The 22,371-nt window shown below is 42.1% G+C and overlaps 1 protein-coding gene across 4 annotated transcripts in view; it reads right to left on the bottom strand.

The window, feature by feature from the left end:
• Kif13b (kinesin family member 13B) overlaps window positions 1-19,801 on the bottom strand; it is a 178,981-nt gene extending 159,180 nt beyond the window's left edge. For all 4 annotated transcript variants that reach the window (XM_063234516.1, XM_063234517.1, XM_063234519.1 and 1 more), the window contains exons 1-2: window positions 19,647-19,801; window positions 1,958-2,051 (exon numbers count right to left, since the gene is read on the bottom strand). In XM_063234516.1, coding sequence (XP_063090586.1) covers window positions 1,958-2,051; window positions 19,647-19,701 — 149 coding nt within the window. In that variant the 5' untranslated portion in view covers window positions 19,702-19,801. The remainder of the gene's footprint in view (window positions 1-1,957; window positions 2,052-19,646) is intronic.
• Between the last annotated feature and the right edge of the window lie 2,570 nt (window positions 19,802-22,371).

Genomic DNA, 22,371 nt, shown 5'->3' with positions numbered 1-22,371 from the left:
TGCTGTGTATTCCAGGCTGGCTTAAACTCACTCTGTAGCCTAGGCTGGCCTCATACTCGCAGCAGTCCTCCTGCTTTAGCCTCCATAGGGCTGGGTGGGGTTATAGGCATGCACTACTACATCTGGCATTTTCTAAATGTTTTATAGTTTTAGTTCTTACATTTAGACCTAGCCAGGCCTAGGTGAAAGTGTGAGAGCAACACATAGCCCCCACACTAAAATTACCCAGGGCAACAGTTCATTCCTTTGGTGGGTTCAAAACTCCAACATCATTTCTGCCATAACTGTACCCTTCACATTCTATTGTCATGGCATTCCATAGCCCTTACAACTGTCTGTTTATAATTGGAGGAAATCCAGCAACATCTGGGCCAGGCATGGCAGCACATATCTGTAATCCCATCCCTCTGCAGAGATGAGGCAGGGGGACAAGTTCAAGCCCAGTCTGGCAACTTGGCGAAACCTTCACTCAAGTAAAACCTGAAAAAGGGTCTAGGCATGTAGTTCTCAGTGCAAAAGCCTGGTTTCAACCTCCAGTATCACAAAAAAACAAAAAAGAAAGAAATACCTGTGCATCAATAACAATAAACCTTTACAGAACACTTCATAAAGTACTTCACCAATCACTAATTTGATCCCTGGAGGGAAATCCTCTAAGAGATAAAGAAGGCAAGCATCACACAAATAAAGTTCAAAAAAGCTGAAAATAACTAGCCTCAGTAACTGAGTGAAGGATTTGATTCAGATTTCTAACTCTAAATCTGGTGTCCTTTTCAATTCAGTTCTACAGAGCATCTGCAAGTTGCCTGGATCATACTGTCTCCACAGTGTTTATGGACTATCTACTTTGTGCAAAGCATCACGCCAGGCACAGTCTCTCCTTTTTGCCCTCTCCAAACCCAAGCTCAGTACAAAAGCACCTCCTAAGTTGACACACAACCTCTAAAAAACATGCCTTTCCCAATGATGACCCATCCTCTGCACTGACAACCAACTTCTATGCCTACCTCATAGTACTTAAAAACGGTCAAAGACACTGTCCAACTGATAAAAGTCCAGGCCAAATTTCTTTGTTTGCCTTCAGGTTTTCTGAAATCTGATCTCAGCTTAGTTGGTCAAATGCAGCTCCCATGTATGGAAAAAACCTAATGAGTCTCTTCAGTCTTTCCCAGTTCACTTCCCCTCCTTTGGCTCATCCTGTCATCCAAATCTAGAGATACTCAAGCACTCATTCTCAGCCCCAACCAAGTCTCTTCCCTCAGACTGGAACCATCTTATAGAACTAGGATTCTCAGCTTTAACATTAAGTTCAGCAGCACCGTAATAGCTGACAGGTATATAAAGGGCAGGAATCACTGAGAGCTGCTGGACTAGGAGAGGGCTCTGAGTGACAGGTAGGATTTGAACCTGCAGAAGGACAAAGTCCCCTCATGAAAGAATTACCTGACAGCCTTCCCTTCCTCCTCCTCTTCCTATTTACCTCCTACCTATCCTTCAGCCAGCACTACCTGCTTGAAGAAGCCTGCCTCAGTTAACTCAGAACCTAACTCTCTCTTCCCTGAGCCCCTAACAGAATTACTATCTCTATCACTCACTCTAGCAACTTTTTCTGCGGTGCAGACCTCAGCCCTTCCAATGAGTCCTGGAAGACAGCAAAGTCTCTACAACAACTAGTCACATGTATTCAAGTAAACTCAATTCAGTAGCCATTTCTGCTTTTGGTTATTTAAAAAATCCATGGGGAGCCACTGGGGATTTAGCTCAGCAGCAGAAGCACCTGCCTTACAAGCACACGGTCGTGAGTTCAATCCCCTGTACTAAAAAAAAAATCCATTGGGGGGCCAGAGATGTAGCTCAGCAGTGCAAGGCTCTGAGTTCAATTCCTGATTCCAAAAAAATAAATAGAAAAAAAAGACCAATAAAACTCCACTGAATGTAACACTGTTTCTTAACTTACCTGGCATCTCCTTTGGAAAGGTTCGTATTTACAGGATTAAGAATAACCTTGTTTACATCAACATCCACCACACATTTGGTATGCAGGTCAATTTCTGCAGATAAAAAAACAAGAAAAAGTCATTTTAAAAAGAAGCAATTTATTTTAGGAAAAGCATTTGCCAAAAAAATCCAACACTCCTTCATGATAAAAATAAATTAGGAATAGAAAACTTTCCCAACCTAATAATGGGCATGTAGAAAAGCCCACAAGCTAACATTACACTTGATAGTGAAGGAATGAACAGGCCAACCTCCAGCATCAGGAGTAAGACAACGCTGTTTACTATTCTTCTCTCCAACATTGTACCAGAAATTCTAGTCAGGGCAGTTAGGCAAGAAAAACAAACAAAAGGCATGCAGATTGGAAAGGAAGAAGTCAAACTATCTCTGAAGATACGATCTTGTGTGTAAAAAATCCCACCAAATCTAAGAAACTATTAGAAGAAAGAGCTTGTACAAGATTGAAAGAAATAAGAAAATACAAAAATCAGCTGAGTTTCTAAATACTAGCAATGAAAAAAATATGGAAATAAAATTAAGAAACTAATTTTACTCATAATACCATCAAAAGAATGAACAACTTAGGAATAAAGGTAAAAGAAATGCCAAGACTTGTATCCTGAAAATTTCAAAACATTGTTGAAAGAAACTAAACACTCAAATAAACAGAAAGACATCCTCCGTCCATGCATCCAGTTCCTACCATCCAGACAGCAACAGTCTAAATCTACAAGACTGGAGGCAGCAGCTGGTGCTGGAGCTCAGCATGCATGTGTTCAGCATGCACAGGGCCTAGCTAAGCTTGCCAGCAACGCACGGTCATGCTCACATGCACACAAGCACACACGGCACTCCCTTTCAAAAAAAAAAAAAAAAAAAAAAACCACTCAGCATAGTCAAAACAATCTTGAAAAAGAACTCAGTCTCCTGTTTCAAAACTAAATCTACAGTAGCCAAGACAATGTGTCACTACCCTAAGTACAGACACATAGATCCACAGAACACCACAGATACTGTATCTAGATCAATAGAGTCAAACTGAGAGTCCAGAAAAATATGCCCACATTTATAATGAACTGCTTTTGACAAGGGTGCCAACACAATCTAATGAGGAAAGAACAGCCTTTTTAACAGATGGTGCTGGAAGACTGGCTACCCACATGTAAAATAAAGGTGAAGCCCTGCCACATTCCACGCTCGAAAACTAACTACAGAGACTGGGAGAAAAAAAAAAAAAAGACTTAAATCGATGAAAAGTCTAAATGTAAGAACTAAAACTATAAAACATTTAGAAAATGCCGTAGTAGTGCATGCCTATAACCCCACCCAGCCCTATGGAGGCTAAAGCAGGAGGACTGCTGTGAGTATGAGGCCAGCCTAGGCTACAGAGTGAGTTTAAGTCAGCCTGGAATACACAGCAAGACCCTGTCTCAAACAAAAGAAACAAAAACCTTTTAGGAGAAAACATAAACAAGGGGCTGGGGATATAGTGCAGTGGTATAAGCACCTGTCTGTCAAGTGCAAGGTCTTGAGTTCAATTCCAGGTACAAAAAAAAAAAAAAAAATCACAAGGCCAGGGATTCAGCTCAGTGGTGTAAGTGCTTGCCTAGCAAGAATGAGATCCTGAGTTCGATTCCCAGTACAAAAAAAAAAAAAATCACCAAAAATCTAGGTGACCTTGGGTTAGGTAATGATTTCTCAGATATAACAGCAAAAGTAAGAGCACAAAAGAAAAAAATTGAACCTCATCAAAATTTAAAAATCCATGCTTCAAAAGATAGCATAAGGAGAACAGAAATGATGAAATATCTACAAATCACATATCTATACAGGATTTATATCAAAATACATTTTTAAGAAATGATTATAGTTCAACAAAGACAACCCAATTTTTAAATAGACAAAGAATGAAAACAGTCATCTCTCCAAAAGATGACATAAAACTGCTCAATACGCCCAGGAAATGACGCACAACATCATTAAGACACCAGCAAAAGGCAAAATAAAACCACAGTGAGATACCACCTCACACCCACTAAGATAACTATAATCAAAAAGTTAGGGAACAGACCAGGTACCGTGTAATCCTAGATACACAGAAGGCTGAAGCCGGACGATTACAAGTTCCAGGCCAGCCTGGGCAACTTACCAAAACTTTATTTCAAAATAAAAATAAAGAATAAAAAGGGTTGGACTGTAGCTCAGCACTTCCTAGGTTCAGTTTCCAGCACCCCAAAACTGAAAGAATATATATATATGTATGTATAACACAAACATCAATTTGTGAGGAAATTATTTCCTTGGTGCACTACTGTTAGAAATATAAAATGTCTTTGTAAAACTATTTGGCAGTTCCTCAAAAAGTAGGCATTCCCAGCATTCTGGGAGGCAGAGGCAGGAGGACTGCAAGTTTGAGCCTAACCTGGGTAACTTAGCAAGACTGTGTTTCAAAATAAAAATAAGGGCTGGGGATGCAGCTCAGGACAAAGACCTAGGATGTACTCTTGAGTACTAAAAAAAAAGGAAACTTCACATTATGATGTGATTTTTAGCAATTGTCTTCATGAGTTCACAGTGGGATGCCTGAGCACAGACTGCGCAGGTGACAGGAGCACCACGTCGAGCAGAGCACAGTGGGGTGCTCACGCTGCCTTTGGTGCCTGCCACACACAAACAGAAACCGTCGTGTACCAGGGCGCTGGGCCAGGCAGCGAGGACCCAGAGTCACCCCGACAGCAGCTCTGCCTTCCTGCCTGCCTGTCTGTGCACGCCTGCAAGACAGATCTTTCCTGTTCCCACAGGTAGGACATGTAAATTTGCTTACTGAATTATTACCCACATTGCTTTTTGGGGTTTTTTTGGTACCTGGGATCGAACTCAAGACTTTGCGCTTGCCAAGCAAGGCGCTTGTGCCACTGAGCTAAACTCCCAGAGCCCTCTTACTGAATTATTAAATGTGGGGTACATTATTTCATTAAATAATTTAATAAATTAAAATACTTTTTTTAGCAGCTTTGCTCTAAGACGTACAAAAGTGTATCAAATACTTTTTTGCCTATGATACTGTCACAATTACATACAGGGCACTGCTGATACTAAAAAGATTACAATTAAAATATTTTAAAAGGAAGTTTTCTTACTTATACACATTAATTATGTGTTTTACATGCAGTCCAAGACAATTGTTCCCTCACTGTGGCCCAGGTAAGCCAAAAGCTTTTCTATCATTTTACAGTTACCATAGGATCGAGCAATTCCACTCCCGGACATGCATCCAAGAGAAATAACAACTATGTCCATATAAAATTCAGGATAAAGCTAAAGAAGCTAAAATAATCCAGACTATTTCTACTACGAATTGAATGAACAGGGCCAGGATATGGTGTAAGTGCCTGCCTGGCAAGCACAATGTCTTGAGTTCAATTACCAGTACCAAGAAAAAAAAAAAAGAAGAAGAAATGAATGGACAAATAGGATATATCCGTCGAATGACACACTGTGCAGCACAAAAAATAAATGATACAACAATACAAACTACAACCTGGATGATGCTTGCACTAAGGATGCTTGCACAGCTAGTCACAAAAGACCCTAAGTCGTGTCATTCCTCTGAGTTGAAAGAACCCAAAAAGGGAAATCTACAGAACTGGAGAGAAGATGGATGGCTGGGAGAGGGTGAAGTTTTCTTTTGAAAGTGATGAAAATGGTCTAAAACTGATTGTGCTGTTGGCTGCACAACTGTGAGCTTAAAAACAATAAACTGGACGCAGTTCATGAATTTGAATTATATCTCAGTGCAGCTATGTAAGAAAGCATATTTATGTTCTCATACTTCCATATCCTACTTGTCTGACCCAAAGTATGAAACTGTTTCTTTTCACCTTATCTCTACTGCCAAAAGATAAGGTCTGAGGAAAGGAGTCACTTGTGTTTCCCAAAGAACCTTGGCCAAATGTCAATGTCACATTCGCTATAAAGTATTTCTACTGTCAGAAAAGGTAATTTAAAAATCCGTTTGAACTTAAATAACGAATGCAAAGCAAAACAAAAAAATAAAAATGTCCCTCCCTTTGCTGGCCACAACTTAACTTTTCTTTTATCAGTTTTTCTACTTTATTCTCCAGATACATTCTAGAAATACAAAGAAGTTAGTATTTCTTTCAACCAATACATTTTTAAGCAAAGGGAGCTTTTTGTTTTGGGGGCAGGTTTTTTGCTTTTTTGAGACAGGGTCTCACTATGTGGTTCAAGTTGGTCTTGAACTCACTTTGTAGCCTAGGCTGGTCTTGAACTTGCACGATTCTCCTACTTCAGTCTCCCAAGTGCTGGGATTACAGGAGTGCGCCGCCACACCTGGCCAAAGGGAATTTTTTTTTTTTTTTTTTTTTGGTCTTTTTCGTTTTTATCGGTACCAGGGATCGAACTCACGACTGCCTGCTTGCAAGGCAGGCACTTATGCCACTGAGCTAAATCCCCAGCCCCAGGAATATTTTTTCATTGTTCTGTTTTTGTGGTGATAGCGATGGAACCCAGAGCAGCTTTACCGCTGAACTTTATCCCAAGTCCTTTTTTTTGTTTGTTTGTCTTTCTTCTTTGAGTCAGGATTTCACCAAATTGCCTAGGCTGGTCTTGAACATATGACCCTCTTGCTTGAACCTCCTCAGCAGTTAAGATTGCAAGCATGTACCAAGACCCAATTTTTTCTAGCAAGGGCCACATGCATGCTAGGTAAATGCTCTACCACTGACCTATGCTCCCAGGCCAAGAGCTGAAAGGGAGCCTTTAGAGCTTCACTTAGCTGGGGGAGACTAACCAACCCCAAAAGACTACTACAAAGTATGTTCTGCTGTGATCAGTCAGCTTTAAAATCTACTCCTAATGCTCTGTGTTTACATCAGCTTTAGACCCATACCGAAATGCTGCAACAAGTCTCAGTCACACTACAGCTTCCTTTGCACCATGCAATTACCTCCTTGCTTCCTTGGGCTCAGAGCCCAATAAAGTGTGCAATCATCTTAATTGGCTAATATTAACCATACGTATTATCTGGCCCCTTACAGGCAAATCTATGTTATACATAAATTCATTATCAATTCTCCGGAAATTCTGTGACTGACAATCTATTATCTCGCTAGCCACCACAAAACCAGTTGTTAGTTTTATGCAAGAACATTTAGTTAAAGCAAAGGAGCTGAAAGTTTAGTTTCATAAGACTGTATGCCTGAAAACGTGGGTGTTAACTAAATATCTTGAATTGAAAAGAACATTTTCCACCAACATGCATCCATTTCTTCTGTACCATCTTTAATAGCTTCTCTCTATGTCAGGCCACCCCCACCATGTGGTCATCAAATACAATACAGCTAATAATTTAGACATGTTACATAGTATGAATACCAGCCTCTAGAAAACCCTGCACACACACACACACACACACACACACACACAATAATACATCTAACAAATTCATTTTGTCCTCAAGATGACAACTTATGAATACCGCTACATCTAACACCCCACCAAAGATGAACCTTATATGAACCACCATATACGAACAACCATAGCTCATTGGTTTTGTTGTTTGTGTGGTTGGTTGGTTGATTTTTGGGGTTTTGGGGGGAGTTTTCTGTTTGCTTGTTTTGTCTTTTTGAGATAGGGTCTTGCTACACAGTTCAGGCTGGCCTTGAACTCATTTTGTAGCCCATGCTAGTCTCAAACTTGCAACAATCCTCCTGCTTCAACCTCCTGGAGTGCTGGGATTACAAGTGTGTACCACCATGCCTACCTTATAGCTCACTGTTTTGAAACAAAATTCCCACCCTCTGTCACTGCTGGGTAGATATCTAGAAAAGGATTTTTCCCTCCACCGAGACAGTTTAGAAATAGAACACAGAGAGGCAGAACACCAAGAATGCAGTAAAAGCAAATAAACATGGGCAAGCCAGGTGTATCAGAATGGACACCTGTAATCCCGGCACTCTGGAGGCCAATGCAGGAAGATGAAAAATTCAAACTCAGCCTGGGCAATTTAGAGAGACCTGATCTCAAAATAAAAAATATAAAAGGGCTGGGACCAAAGCTCTGCGGAGTACCACAAAACAAAGAAACAAACACAGTCAGCTCTGAAAACACTGTAAGGGTGACATACATGTACAGCATTTTAATACTATAGCTAGTATACCCTCAAACCATACTAGATGGCTGAATTAAATTATCCTGCTTCAGGGACTCGGGATTTAGCTCAGCGGCATAAGCGCCTGCCTTGCAAGCAGGCAGTCGTGAGTTCGATCCCTGGTACCAATAAAAACGAAAAAGACCAAAAAAAAAAAAAATTCTACTGCTTCAATATTCTAAACATAACACGCTCTCCATTCAAAACTTATTCTATACTGCCTAGAAAGCAGCCTGGTGATGCAAGAGATTTACAGATTTAGGCCTTACATTTAACCTGAAGAAAACATCAAAAACAAAAACCACCACCTAGCAAAAATCCAAAAGATAAACATCTTCCTGTTAGTTCAGAATACCTAGATTAGAAAGATAAGAACCTAGCCCTAACTCACTGCCTTGTAAAAACAGTGTGAGTACACCCGTGTTTGCAGCAGCATTATTTACACTTTCAGAGATGGAAGTGACCCAACTGTCCACCGCTGAATGAATGGATAAACAAAATCTGGTGTATATATGCACTGGACCATTAGTCAGATTAAAAAAGATAAGAAATTCTGGCAGTTGCCACAATACAGAACTTTAAGACATGATGGTGAGTGAATTAAGCTAGTCATGAAAAGAAGAATACTGCCTAACTGTGCTTACATGAGGCACTCAGAGGAGCCAGATTCATAGGGAAGAAAGTGAACGGTGGCCGCAGGTAAGGGAGCATGCGTGGGGAGTTGGTGTCTAATGATCACGGTGCCTCAGTTTTGCAAGGTAGATAAAGTTCCAGATACCCATGGTGGTGATGGGGACACAATAATGTGAAATTACTTAATGCCACAGAACTGCACACTTAAAAATGGTTAAAATCATAAACGCTATGTCATATACGTTTTACCACAATAAAAATAGCAGAAAGTACTTATTATTATAATAAGTATCACATGGACAACAGTTTATTCACAGTAAGGCCTAAAATAATGAGATGGGGATTTAATTAATACTATGTCTGAAAATCAATTAAAAACCAGAATGATCTTAAATAGTACTCTTAAATTTATGTTATGACCATCAAGTTTTACAGAACTATGAATGGCTTTATATCTATGAGCCCTTAAAAAAAAGGAGAGACAGAAGAAATTTAGTAACACAGTAAAGATCCATATTATATTCCAAACAAGGTGCCTTTCCAGGTCAAATTTCTCATGATAAATATTAAAATACCAACAGCTAACAACTCAGCTTATTCAGCGTATTAGTCACCTTATAAAGTAAGCAATAACTTGAAACCAGTCTTTCTCTGATGTACAAATCAGCTATGGCTTGCACTCCAATGACTTCATAGTAAAACAGGGCAGGGCCTGGGAGCCTCCCCTTGGGTAACTCTGTTCCACCGGGAAAGACACACCACAGTGTGAGCAAAGGAACTGAGCTGCCAGTTAGTAATCGGCTCCTCCAGCTTTCCACAGATTAGTAATTTGCAAACCAAATCTACCACCCAGAAACATAGATGTAACCTTCCTCTACCCACAGTCATGTTCCTAAAGGCTAACTGTAATTATTTTTAATTCACTAAGGTCCATTTTTAAAAGGACAATAATCAATTATATTGGGAAGGTTTAATTTTTTAATTAAATTTCATAGTTTGCATCCCTAGACAACCCTATTTTTCAAGTAACTTGTGTCACACATCCCTTACTTTCATGTCCAAGCGTGCTCTGGTCTGTAAAATGCTCACTAATCATTCATGTGCAAAGGACTCGTTTCTCCAACTGGACTGTAATGTTCTCACCAGCTGGACAGGAAATAGGGCTCAACCCCTTCACTTGTTAGAGTCCTCAGATTCTTCTGCTTACCCAGGTCCACTGACTCAAGAGGAAACAAAACTATGTGTTGCCATGGAAGTGAAGAGCAAGCTGGTCTCTTGCTTTCTACAGAGATAAATACACTCTAACCATTACCTTTATTCTTTACCAGTAAACATGAACATCTATTCAATAAATATAAATCTATAATTAAGGAGCCGGGCAGGGTGGCTCACAGCTGTCATCCCAGCACTTTGGAGGCTGAGGCAGAGGGACTGCCTTGAGTTCAAGGCCAGCCTGGGTTACACAGTTTGTCCAAGGCCAGTTTGAATTACATAACAAGACATTGTCTCAAAAGTCAAAACTAAAGCGAAACAAAAAAAAACTTACATTCTAGTACAATTGAAAAATGAAGCAATAAAAGACACGCAGGATGGAGTGCCAAATCAGAGGAAGACAGGACAGAGTGTTAAAAATAATCATAATAACACAAATGTAAAGCATTCACAAAACTAATCACCTCAGAGAGCTAGGAAACAGGCATTCAGAAACTCCCAGGGCAGGACCTAGGATGTAGCACAGCGGTAGGGCACCTACCTAGTACCCACAGGGCACAGAGTACGATCACTAGCACTGCAGAAAAAGCTAAGTTAAATCAAAGACTGATAAGACAGAACCAAAATAGAAAAATATCTTAAACAGAAAAAGCTAGAGGACTCACATTCCTCAATTCCAAAACTTAGCACAAGTCACAGAAACTAAGAGAATGTAGCACTATTACAAGGATAGAAAGATACACAGATAAAAGAAATTCAGATCCCAAAAAAATAATTTGGAAATATGAGTCACATTTATGGTCAGCTGATAAACATGCCAAGATAATCCAATGAGGGAAAGAACAATCATTTCAACAAATAATTCTGGGACAACTGGATACTCATAGCGAAAGAGTAAAGTTGGACCTCAACTTCCCATTACATTCAAAACCTCCAGAGCTAGGCACAGTGGCACACACCTGTAATCCCACCACTCTGGGAAGCTGAGGCAGGAGAATCACAAGTTTGAGCCCAGCCTGGACAACTTAGCAAGACACTATCAAACAAACAATCAAAACAAACAATAAAGAACTGGGGATACAGCTCAGTGTAATGGCCCTGGGTTCAATTTCCAGTACTGAGAAAAATATATATATAATACAACTCAATAGTAAATGCCCAACACTATTTACCATCAGAGAAATGCCACTTCATACACACTAGGCTGGCAAGGAGCAAAAAGGAAAGTTTGGAGGTATGGCTCAGTGGAACTGAGTTCAATCCCTAGAATTCAATCCCTAGAACAGGGGGTAGGCCATTATAATAACAAAGGTGGCCAAAGATTGGTAAAAAATGAACCTTCAGACATTGCTGGTGAGAATGTAAAGTGAAGAAGTCACTTTAATAGAAAATAGTCTAAGAGTTCCTAAAGTTAGAGGTACTATGACCCAGCAATTCCATTCCTAGCTATATACACAGCCAAGAAAAAATGAAACCAAATGTCTAGATAAGAGCTGTACACAATGTTTATAGCAGCATTACTCACTGTGGCCAAAAGCTGGAAACAAGACACCCAACAACTGACGGATGGATACAAAACAAAACACAGTATATACCCATTAATGGAACACTGTAATTCGAACATAAAAAGAATGTAGCACTGCTTCACCACTGTGTGGATTAAACCCTAAATGTCCTATGCCAAGTGAAAGAAGCCAGTTGCAAAAGTTTACAGGCTGTATGATTCCATTTCCAGGAAACGCAAAACAGGTAAATCCAGAGCTAGAAAGTAGGTTAGTGGTTGCTCGGGGGGAAGGGAAGGGAGATGGACAGTGATTGTCTAAAGGTGTAGGGTTTCCTCCTTGAGGTGAGGAAAATGCTCTGAATACCATGGTGCTGATGGCTGTACAACTCTGTGAGTATAGCAAAGCCCTGGACATACCGTTTTTGTTTCTGTTTTTTGAGTTTTATGTTTGTTTGTTTGTCTTTTTGAGATAGGGTACTACTATGCAGTTTGGGTTGGCCTTGAGCTCACTTTGTAGTCCAGGCTGGTCTCCAACTCCATCCTCCTGCCTCAGCCTCCTGACTGCTGAAATTATAGGCGTGCACCACCACGCTTGGCAGGATGCACCATTTTGGTATGTGAATGTATTTAATAAAAGAAGAGCTGGGCATAGTGGGCCATACTTATAGCCCTAGCTACCTGCAGAGTTAAGGCAGGAGTCCAGGAGTTTCGGACCAGTCTGGGCAACACATCAAAACCCCATCTCAGAGCCGGAGATGTAGCTCAGCAGTGTGAGCATCTGTCTGCCAAGCGTACGGTCATGAGTTCAACCCCAGTACCAAAAAAATTTTTTTAAATTAAAAAATAAAAAATAAAATCTCAAGGGAAAAGAAGAAGCAAAAAGAGAAAAAAAATAAAACTGACTCTTCTACCCTTAATAGATACATGTTTAGAGCCCTTCAACCACTTGTCTATACACCAACTATTCTCAAGATCCTGGCTCTCCTAATCCTGCTTACTTTCAATGACCTCACGTTCTGCCTCATCGAGAAAATGAAGTGGCCCAAGGCTTTCCCATTACAATTCTTCTCCACTTAGTATATTCAGTAATGTCCTTCTACTGACTCTGTGTATAACAAAGCTCAGCCATCACCCCAGATTTAAAAACCATTTAGAAAATTAAAAAGCAAAAGCAGCTGTTGCTAGCTACCCACACCTCTAGAACCTACTTCTCCTTTCACCTTTCAAGTGGAGCTTCCTGCAGGAGCATTCGTGGAGATCACCAGCCCACTGCCAATGCTGACACTGATTCATTCACTCACGGAAGAGCATCCTGAAAATTACCACGAAAGGCTGTGAAGCCAAGTCTACTGGACGTGGTTCCATATTACTCACACTCACCACACCTGTGACACCTGAGTGCTAAGCACTCATTCATTCACTGACACACTGGCACCCCTGGCTTTCCACAGCATTACTTTCACCTAATTTTCCCAAGGGTGCCCCTCTTCCCTGGAAAGTTCTATCTTCTCCCTATGTAGTGGCTCCCCAATCCCACGTATGTCCAGTCACTCGGTTTCAGATTCATATACACAAAAGCCTTCCAGATCACCTCCTGAGCTTCCCCCAGGCACACACTGTGTCTTACTCACGGTTAAAGTAACAGTGAATGGCACCTGAGTGCTGAGGATTATCCAAGACTCATCATTTTCCACATCTTTACCCTAAAACTACCGCTCCTATACTTCCCATTTCAATGACACCAGCATTCACTTCACTGTCATATAAATTGGAACCTCCATCACAGAGTCTGCAAGTTCAATGTTCCTCCAATGCAACCCAAACCCACCTCACTTGAGGGTCGACAATCACCCCTATGACCCCTGCGGGACCTGAGGCAAGTTCATTCACACTGCCTTCTGTGCCATTCTCAAATACTAGCCCACTGCTTTAGCTCATAATGCACAGAGCTGTGAGCATGAGCGTATGTTCTTACAACACATCCTTACTACTGACATGACTCTGAGCTCTTCCAGTCAAAGATCAGGACATTCAGCACCTCTCACGACTGCCAGGTCCCCCGAAAGATCATCATGTCCAATATGGTAGTAAAAGCACAGGCTTTGAATGCAGGCTCCAAAATACTGGTTATACAATCTTAGGAATGTTAATTAGCCTCTCTGAGATTGTAGTAAGTAAAAATTCTACAACCACCTTTCAAAGAGTGGTTCAAAGAATAAGATAAGGTAAAATTAAAAAAGCACTGACCTTTGTAGCTCACAAATAGAAAGCTCTTGGTGCTGGGTTGGGCAGCTCAGTGGTAGAGAGGCCCTGGGTTCAATCACCAGCAAAAAAGTGGGGAAGGAACAAAGTTCTCCACAGAAGTAGCTACGGAGGCTGAGGATTAGGATGAGTAGTAGGGCACCTGCCTAGCGTGTGGGAGGACCTGGGATCATCCATGGGTCTGATCCCAAGGATGGAAAAAAAAGAAGAAAGTAGTTAACATTTTTTTTCATTCAACATGGTTGAGTAGGTAGGCTGATGCATATCACTTTCTATACCTTTCTGCAGCCTCTGAGAGAGACAGTCCAGCATCATCATGCCATAATCTGTGTCCCACGGACCCACTTGTATACTTCCCCAAAGAGTTTGCTACTGACCTTTGACAAGTTTTTTTTTGTTTTGTTTTTTACCAGGGATCAAACTCATGACCTTGGGCTTGCCAGGCAGGCACTTATGCCAATGAGATAAATCCCAGTCTGCCAAGTACTTTTTGAAAAACGCACTCTGCTCCATACAGGGGAACCCAATCAACAAGCAGAGAGACCAATAAACCCATTTCCACTTGAACACACAACTCAATTCCTTCCTCTAAGTAACAGTTTGTCAGTGGATTCTTCCACTTGAGAACTTGAATGGAAAAGTCAGGCATTAGTCCTTTGTGTACAGAAGTGGTCAGGTAAAAGTGCCAGTTTCAACAAAACTGTGTCTTATAATGATTTGCCTCCCCAGAAAGCCTCTGGCTCTAAACCTACAACTCCAAATTTCAGTCACTGACTTGACAGCAGAAACAATGTCACAATGGATGTGTGCCTCATTCACTATTAGCATATGAAGCAGACACTAGTAAAACAAGTATCTTCTGTTTCAGCAAACACTCAAAATTTTCCATCCACAGTTACCTTAGCTCCATCCACATCTCGGTCATCTCCAAAAGTGCTGAAGAACCCCCATGGCCCCAGGTCAAAAATGCCTTCCCTGCCCCCTCACTGCCTAAAGACAGCCTTTTTCCTCACTGAAATCAGGGTCCTAAGTCTCCTCCCAGTTGCTCGAGTTTACTTTTTTTTGAGACAGGGTCTCACTATGTAGCCCAGACTGGCCTTGAACTCACAGTAATCCTCCTGTCTCAGCCTCCCAAGTACTGGAATTACAGATGTGTGCCGTTACCTAGATCTTTTGATTCAGGGCTGTTTACTTCATTTTGTCAGGCTTCCTTCAACTTTTTATTCATACAACTTCATGTCTATCATGCACCTTTTAAATCCGGCCCAGCGATGGCAGGAATCAGATGTGGTTAATTTTTCATTTATGTGTCCACACAGATTGCTAAAAAGCTACAGAAACTGCACAGACCAGCCAGCCAGCCAACCACCTGAAGCTCGCTGTTGGCCTAAAGAGCATCCCAGTTTCCTGCAGCTCGCCCAGCCTTTCACAACCTGTCCTTCTCCAGGCAACCTTACAGAATCCTCACTCCAGCCAGGTGAATCTGGTCTTTGCCACCTAAAGGAGCTCTGCTCCCAGCCCACTTGTCCACCTCCAGGCTCACCACACACCCGCTCACATCAACACTTCCCTGGAACCTTCCGTCCCAGCATCTTCCCTCAGCAAAGTCCTCCCTAATCATCTGGCCTCTAGAGCCTTCCTGCCCCGGAATTTTTTTTTTTTTAAACTTTTTATCAGTACCAGGGATTGAAATCACAACCACCTGCTTGCAAGGCAGGTGCTTATGCTGCTAAGCTAAATCCCCAGCCCCGCCCCCAATTCTTACATTTCCCTGTCACTCACCTAGCACTTTAATAACTAGCAGTCTGCTACAGCTGTTTACCTTTCCATCTTATCTCTGCACACGAGAGTCCCTTCCTTGTGAGCAGGGGCCCTAAAGCACACTTTTTGTGGGTTTTTTTTTTTTTTTCCCCCCCGGTGGTGCTGGGGATGGAACTCAAGGGCCTCGTGCATGCAAAGCAAGAACTCTACCACTGAGCCATAGTCCCAGCCCTAAAGCACACCTTAAGAAAATGAAAATGCTAACAGCAGGCAATACTAACCAGGCTCTTGGCAAATAAAACCCTGTGAACAACTTCATCAACTTCATTTTTTCAGGATTCTTTCTAGCTCTGACACACTAGATTCAATTATAGTTACACATATAATTTCATTCTGCTTTTCCCACCAACATAGAAAAGACTTCCTCACAAGTCAAAACAAACCTCTCTTTTGGAAAAAAAAAGAAAGAAAGAAAAGAAAAAGTCTTCCCTGTTGTTATAGTTTTGATCATCACTTTTCATGGCTGTAACATAATTCCTCCACTGAGATACCAGTCTATGATTTACCAAAGCACTGACTCTATTTGAAATGATTACATACACTGTGTCTTCCACAGAATCAAGAATTTCATTTGTTTGTTTTGTTGTTTTTTCTTTTTTGAGACAGTTTCACTATGCAGTTCAGGCTGGCCTTTAACTCACTTTGTAACCCAGGCTGACCTCACACTCACAGTAATCCTTCCTGTCTCAGCCTCCCAAGTGCTGGGATTACAGGCATGGGCCACCATACCTGGCCTGCACCAAGAATTTCAAAAACCAAGTAAACTCCTCTGAACTACCTGCTAAAATCAGTGTGTTGTCCATGTTCCCCAACCCCTGAAATAATCCATTTCACTTTTCTCTCTCAGTTTCTTGTGTAATTTTCTGTTTCACTCCCTTAGGCAAAGGTATCTTCCAAACACCTTTTATATAACTTATTTATTTTGACAGTCAATATTATGCATATTAAAACAAGGGCAGCCACTTGATTGAAGATCTCAAGCCATCTACACAAGGCTAGAAACCTGGCAGACACTCAATAAATGTTCACTTGCCGATTAAATATATATTTTTGGGGGGAGCCAATTAAATATTTTTAAACCACCTAAAGTTATAAAATGTCAAATTCCTGAAAAGGATTGTGCTGCTGATCCAACTAATAATGTCAATTACGCTCATAAAACTTTCAGCTTTTAATGATTAGATTGGTTAACAGTGCTGAATAGGTGTTCTGCATAGAATACAGAGAGAGACAAAGATTCTCTGCAGAGCTGTACTGACCAACAGACAACAAAGACAACGCGAATGACATCTGCAGGTAGAACTTCAAGGCCTTGTGACAAGAACTCTGCCTCTTTAGCTTCATCTTTCAGAAGAAAAGCAAAAATAAAATGTGTAATGTGAGAACTATGTAAAATTACATATGCATGTGAACACAAATTAGAATGGAAATAAGAAAACTTGTTAGGAACAAAGGGTGTAGGAGACTGTTTTCCTTTCTATTTTTTGATTGTTTTGTTAGTAGGTTACAATGCATAAATAGAAAAATATTCTTGATAAATAGCCCTTGCAACTCTTGCTATTACTAAAGTAGGGCCTACTTCAACATCCAAGTAACTACATTTTCCAAATCTACAGTTTAGCAGAAAAACAAAAACACTTTCAGAACAAATGTTAAATAAAAACCATCCACTTCAAGATTCAAACACCTAACCAGAACTTAATAACACACCAAAGGTTTCTGGAAATCCTCAGATTTTTCTACAAAGATGGCTAATATGACCCCAAATAGGATAGTCCATAAGCAAAACTACATCTTACCCCATGTTTCAATCTCACCTTGTCTTCATGCGCGATTAATCAGGCTACTTTTTGTACTTAGGCTGACAGAAGCAACCAGGTATAAAGTTGATTTGTCATAATTATATGCTAGTAATACATTAATTTTCACAGAAGTAATAACTCTGCAAAGTAATATCCTCCTTTTCAAAATTATTGGAAAGGACTACGATCACGGGCCTTAAGATTCCACTACATTCTACTGTATTTCATAATACCTTTAGATTCACGTAAACAACTTTGTGTGCTTTAACTACCTGTGGTGATCACTGTAAAAAGAAGTCCATGTGCATGTCAAGATATATAAATGAGGGTTAAGAGGGCACTAAACGAACGGAGGAAACTTTATCACAAATAACACATTCCTATTTACAGAATAATGGAACCTATGTATAAACAACCATTTTAAAGTGAGTTCAAGCCAAGAACAGCTAACTTCTACTCCACAGTTGAAACTATTATTCTGTGTATACCTCAAAACTTTTTTCCTTTTTTTTTGGTACCAAGGATAGACTCATGACCTTGCACTTGCCAGGCAGGCGCTTATGCCACTAAGCTAAATCCCCAGCCCTTGTGCCTTGAAACTTTTAACATTGGCCATTATTACACTCTTATCAATGGCAATTTAAAAATAACAAGAAGCAGGACGCAAGGTGCACACCTGTGATCTTAGGTACTTAGGAGGTTAAGGCAGAAGGACAAGCGCTTAGAGGCCGCCAGCCTGAGCAATTTAGGTAGAGCATATCTCAGAATAAAAAATACACATACAAAAGACCCTGGGTTAAGTCCAAGTATGGAGGTGAGGAGTTAAAATGACAGTAGCACCCCCCAAAACACTACAATCAATAGTGAACACTATAGGAAAAGTAAAAAGCTCTAAATATCCGAGTCATTTTGTGGTGGTTGATTGAGCTGCCTCTTTTTAGCACTGACATTTCCAAGTATTTTGTGTGTGAAGGAACTTTTAAGAATGTGCTGAATCCATCTTTCAGAATCAGTTAAGTTGTGTTCCAATTGGCCTGGGTTGCTTTTTTTTTTTTTTAATCATGAATGATTACAATTAACTTAAAGTGAACTTAATGATGCCTGAATTTTTAAAAACTGAGGCTTCTTTTTTCATAGTTCCACTAAAGTTATTTCAATATTTTCAAAACCTGGCCCTTCAGAAAAAAAACTCACCTGAAAAGCCTTAAGCAGTCCAAGGAGCAACAGGTGGGCAAAACAAGTCTAAGAGTAAAGACAGAAACTAACCTCCCACAAAAGGACAAAGTCTAGGGCAACAGGTTGATCTGCAGATTCCAATCTATACAAATCCAAAAAAAAAAAAAAAAAAAAAAAAAGAGCAAAGAGAAGGAAAACAACTTATAAGTCCTACATAAAAGGAAATGCTTGGTTTGGAACAAAGATGATTTGGAACAGTTTAGAAAATGATTCTGGTGTTTAAAATGGTTCAAATTAGTCTAGAGTCTTTCACCTGCAAAATCATCTCCTGGAACTGTAACAGCGATCCCAATAACATGACCTCCCGTTCTCAAACCCATTATCACATTTAATGAAACCTGCCCTGAACTCCGCTCAATGGGGCTGCAGAAGGATGGTTTAAGAGGTCTCAATTTATCTGCTTTCTCTGCCCTCCCGACAGACTTCAGCGAATGTCTGAACGATACAATTTCACAAGACTCTTGGCACCTAAACTATTTATTGTTGAGAGATGACGAATATGACTTCAAGCAAAAGCAAAAACTTCTCGACAGTCCAAACGCTGGAAGGAAAAAGGCATAGCTTTCACCCAATGCCTATCAAAGTGCAGTAACCCCGACCCCTCAGGGCCACACAGGTCAAAGTTAATATAAAGTGGCAAGGCGAACAGAGGACCCGGCCCGGGCGCGGGCCACCAGGGTGCGGCAGGACTGGGTCCCGCGCGGGGCGCGGCTCCTGGGGGTGCGGTGACAGCCGGCGGGGACCAGGGACGAGGGGCGCAGGACGGGGGCGAAAGGCGCGGGCGGGCGGCAGAAGCCGCAGGCCGAGGAGGGTGCCACCCCAGCGCCCCAGAACGCAAGGGCCGGGAGGGGGCGTCGCGCGTCGACGGGAAGGCGCACGCGGGGCTCCGAGGTCCCGGCCTTCGCAGAGCCCCCCTCCAAGGGGGGGCCGGACTCTCACAGCGCGGGGCGACGCGCGCCGGACACCTGCCGCCTCCCCCTCGGTGGCACCGCGGCCGGGCTCTCACCTCGTCGATTCATGGGCCGAACCCGCACCGCCACTTTTACTTTGGAGTCCCCCATCCTGCCGCCGCCGCCCGGGTTCGCGGTCCGCTTCCGTCTGCCGCGGCCACCGGGCGACACTGTGGGGCTGACCCGGCGGGAGGGGGCCGAGGGGCGGGGCTGGAGGGCGGGGCTGGAGGGCGGGGCCGTGTGCCCCGCGGCATGCTGGGAACTGTAGTGCCCCAGGGTCACACACAGGCGGGGCAGAGCGTCTCGCAGGAAGGAGCGCCAAAGCGTTGCTCGCTCCCGCCTGTCCCGGGTGTTGAGGCTCCTGTGAGCCCCATCTCTCCCTGTGGTAATTAACAGTTCTTCGTCGTAGGCTCGGCGAGGCAGCCTGTTGATTCGCTGGCCTTGGAGACCTCGTCCCCACACTGTGCTCTCTGCCTGCGTGCTACAGCCGGCTCTCGGATCCACAGGTTAGACTCTCCTTCCAGGAAGGACATCGACTCTAGCCTACGTCCTCATCCTCTGGGACCAAACCTGGGACTGGGACTATGGAAGCACCCCAAGTTCACAAGCACCTCAGCAGTCCCAGCTGTGTGACCCTGAGCCTGAGCGAATTATTGCCTCTCCAGTGCTACCCTTTTCAAATGTAAAATGCAGAAATTCAGTGGGTACTTTCCCCTCCTGATACTGTGAAGACCAAACCGGGGACCTTCTCATCAAGCTACAGCTCCAACCCTTTTAAAAACTTTTTATTTTGAGACAAGTTTCGCCCTACGTGATTAAGTTGCCCAGGCTGGGCACCAACTTGCCATCCTCCTGCCTCAGCTTCCCAGGGTGCTGGGATCTAGGTGTGTGCTGCCACACATGGATTCGAATAGGCAGTTTTTAAAACCATAAGATTTATTTACATGTGTGGCCCACAACCTGTAGAGACCCAAGAAACATTTGTTGCATGAATGAATAAAAGCCAAACTGAAATAGCACTTCATCTGCCAACTGGGGGCCCCTGGGCCAGATCTAGTCTGCAGCTAGGTTCTGTTTGGCCCGACATCACAGGCCAGCACATGAAGGTCATTCTGGGACATGCTATTGGAAATAGAGGGCTGAGACTGAATAGCAGGGAGCAGCTTCACAAGAGGTGAGCCTCTCCAGGTGGATTTGCCCATGTGCCTGGCCCTCATGTGGTCAGGACTCCACTGTTTAAATGACTTTGCAGAACTCAGAGTTGAGTGAGTCCAGAGAACTGGACAGACTTGCTGCTCTGCCAACAATCCTGCTGTTTTAAGATCTTCAGTACAAATGATAGAGTTGTCCTGAGAGGATAAAAAAACACTTTTATCTTTTTTTTATTTTCTTTTATTTTTTTAAGAGGTCTCATTATGTAGTTCAGACTGGCCTTGAACTCAGAGTGACCTTCCTGCTTCAAAAAAGCAGTTTTACAATTCAGTATATGAAAGTACTACAATGTTAATATCCAAAAGAAAAGCCCTCTATACTGATCATCATGATCAGTATGGTACAGTTTTTTAAAACATAAACTATCATGCTCTTCAAAAACAGTTAAACAGTTTTAAAAGGTAAAAAACACACTCCTGTAATCCCAGCACTTGGGAGGCTGAGGCAAGAGAATTGTTTGCAAGTTCCAGACCAGCCTGGGCTACAAAGTGAGCCCAAGGCCAACCTGAACTGCATAGCAAGACCCTATTTCAAAAAAACCAAAAAAAAAAAATGATGAACACAAGACATCCTAAGCAAAATAATCCAATGGCAAAAGAAAATTTACAGAACCAGGCACACATCTATAATCCCAGAACTCTGAAAAACTAAAACAGGATCAATTCTAGTTCAAGGCCAGCATGAACTACATAGTGAGACTCTATCTCAAAAAAAAAAAAAAAAAAAAAAAGGCCTTCCCAGTAACTATTACTTTTTTATTATTTGATTTAGAAATTGCCTTCTGAGCTGCAGAAGGGCTGGAGCAAATATAGGTTTAGTGAAGCAGGTCTGTCACAGTTTAGATCTAAAATGCCCCCAAAGCCTCATGTATGTCTGTGGGGTGATGGGACCATAGGACACTCTTCTCGCCAGGGGATTCATCCATCTATGAGTCCATGGCTGAGAGTGCTGATAGAAGGTGGATTTCTGGGGTGTGACCTGTATGAGTGAACTCTTGTCCCCAGCTCCACCCTCTCTCCCTGCTTCCTGGACACCACAGTAGCCAGGCCCCTCTACCCTCCTGTTCCTACCCTGGAGCAGCTGACCATGGGTGAGACTTCTGAAACTGTGATCCAAACTGAACCTCTTCTTTGAGTTGTGAGTATCAGGTATTTTGTCCCATTGTCAAGAAAAGGGTTAAAAGTGAGTCCTTTTTTTCACAGTCCAGTAAACACATACCACCAACAAAATCAACCTAAGATCACTAGGGCTGGGTGTATAATGCAGTGGCAGAGTTCTTGCCTAGGGAAGGTCCTAGGTTCAATTTCCAACACTACCAAAAAAGAAGGGGTGGGTGGGAGGGAGAGAGCCAGGAATATAGAGCTCAGTGGTACTGGTTGGTGCCTGCCTGGCAAATGCAAAGTCCTGAGTTCAATTCCTGGTACCAAAACAAAAACAAATTGCAAATTTCTTACTTTTACCAAATAAATTTTTTTTTTGAGATAAAACACAACCGCCTGCATGCCAGGTAGGTGCTTATGCCGTTGAGCTAAATCCCCAGCCCCTTAAATAAATAAATTATTTTTAAAA

The sequence above is a fragment of the Cavia porcellus genome, unplaced genomic scaffold, assembly GCF_034190915.1.
Source record: "Cavia porcellus strain 051 isolate PalLab524CR breed Dunkin Hartley unplaced genomic scaffold, mCavPor4.1 scaffold_24, whole genome shotgun sequence".
NCBI classification, from domain to species: domain Eukaryota; kingdom Metazoa; phylum Chordata; class Mammalia; order Rodentia; family Caviidae; genus Cavia; species Cavia porcellus.
This window is presented reverse-complemented; position numbering and strand designations above follow the sequence as displayed.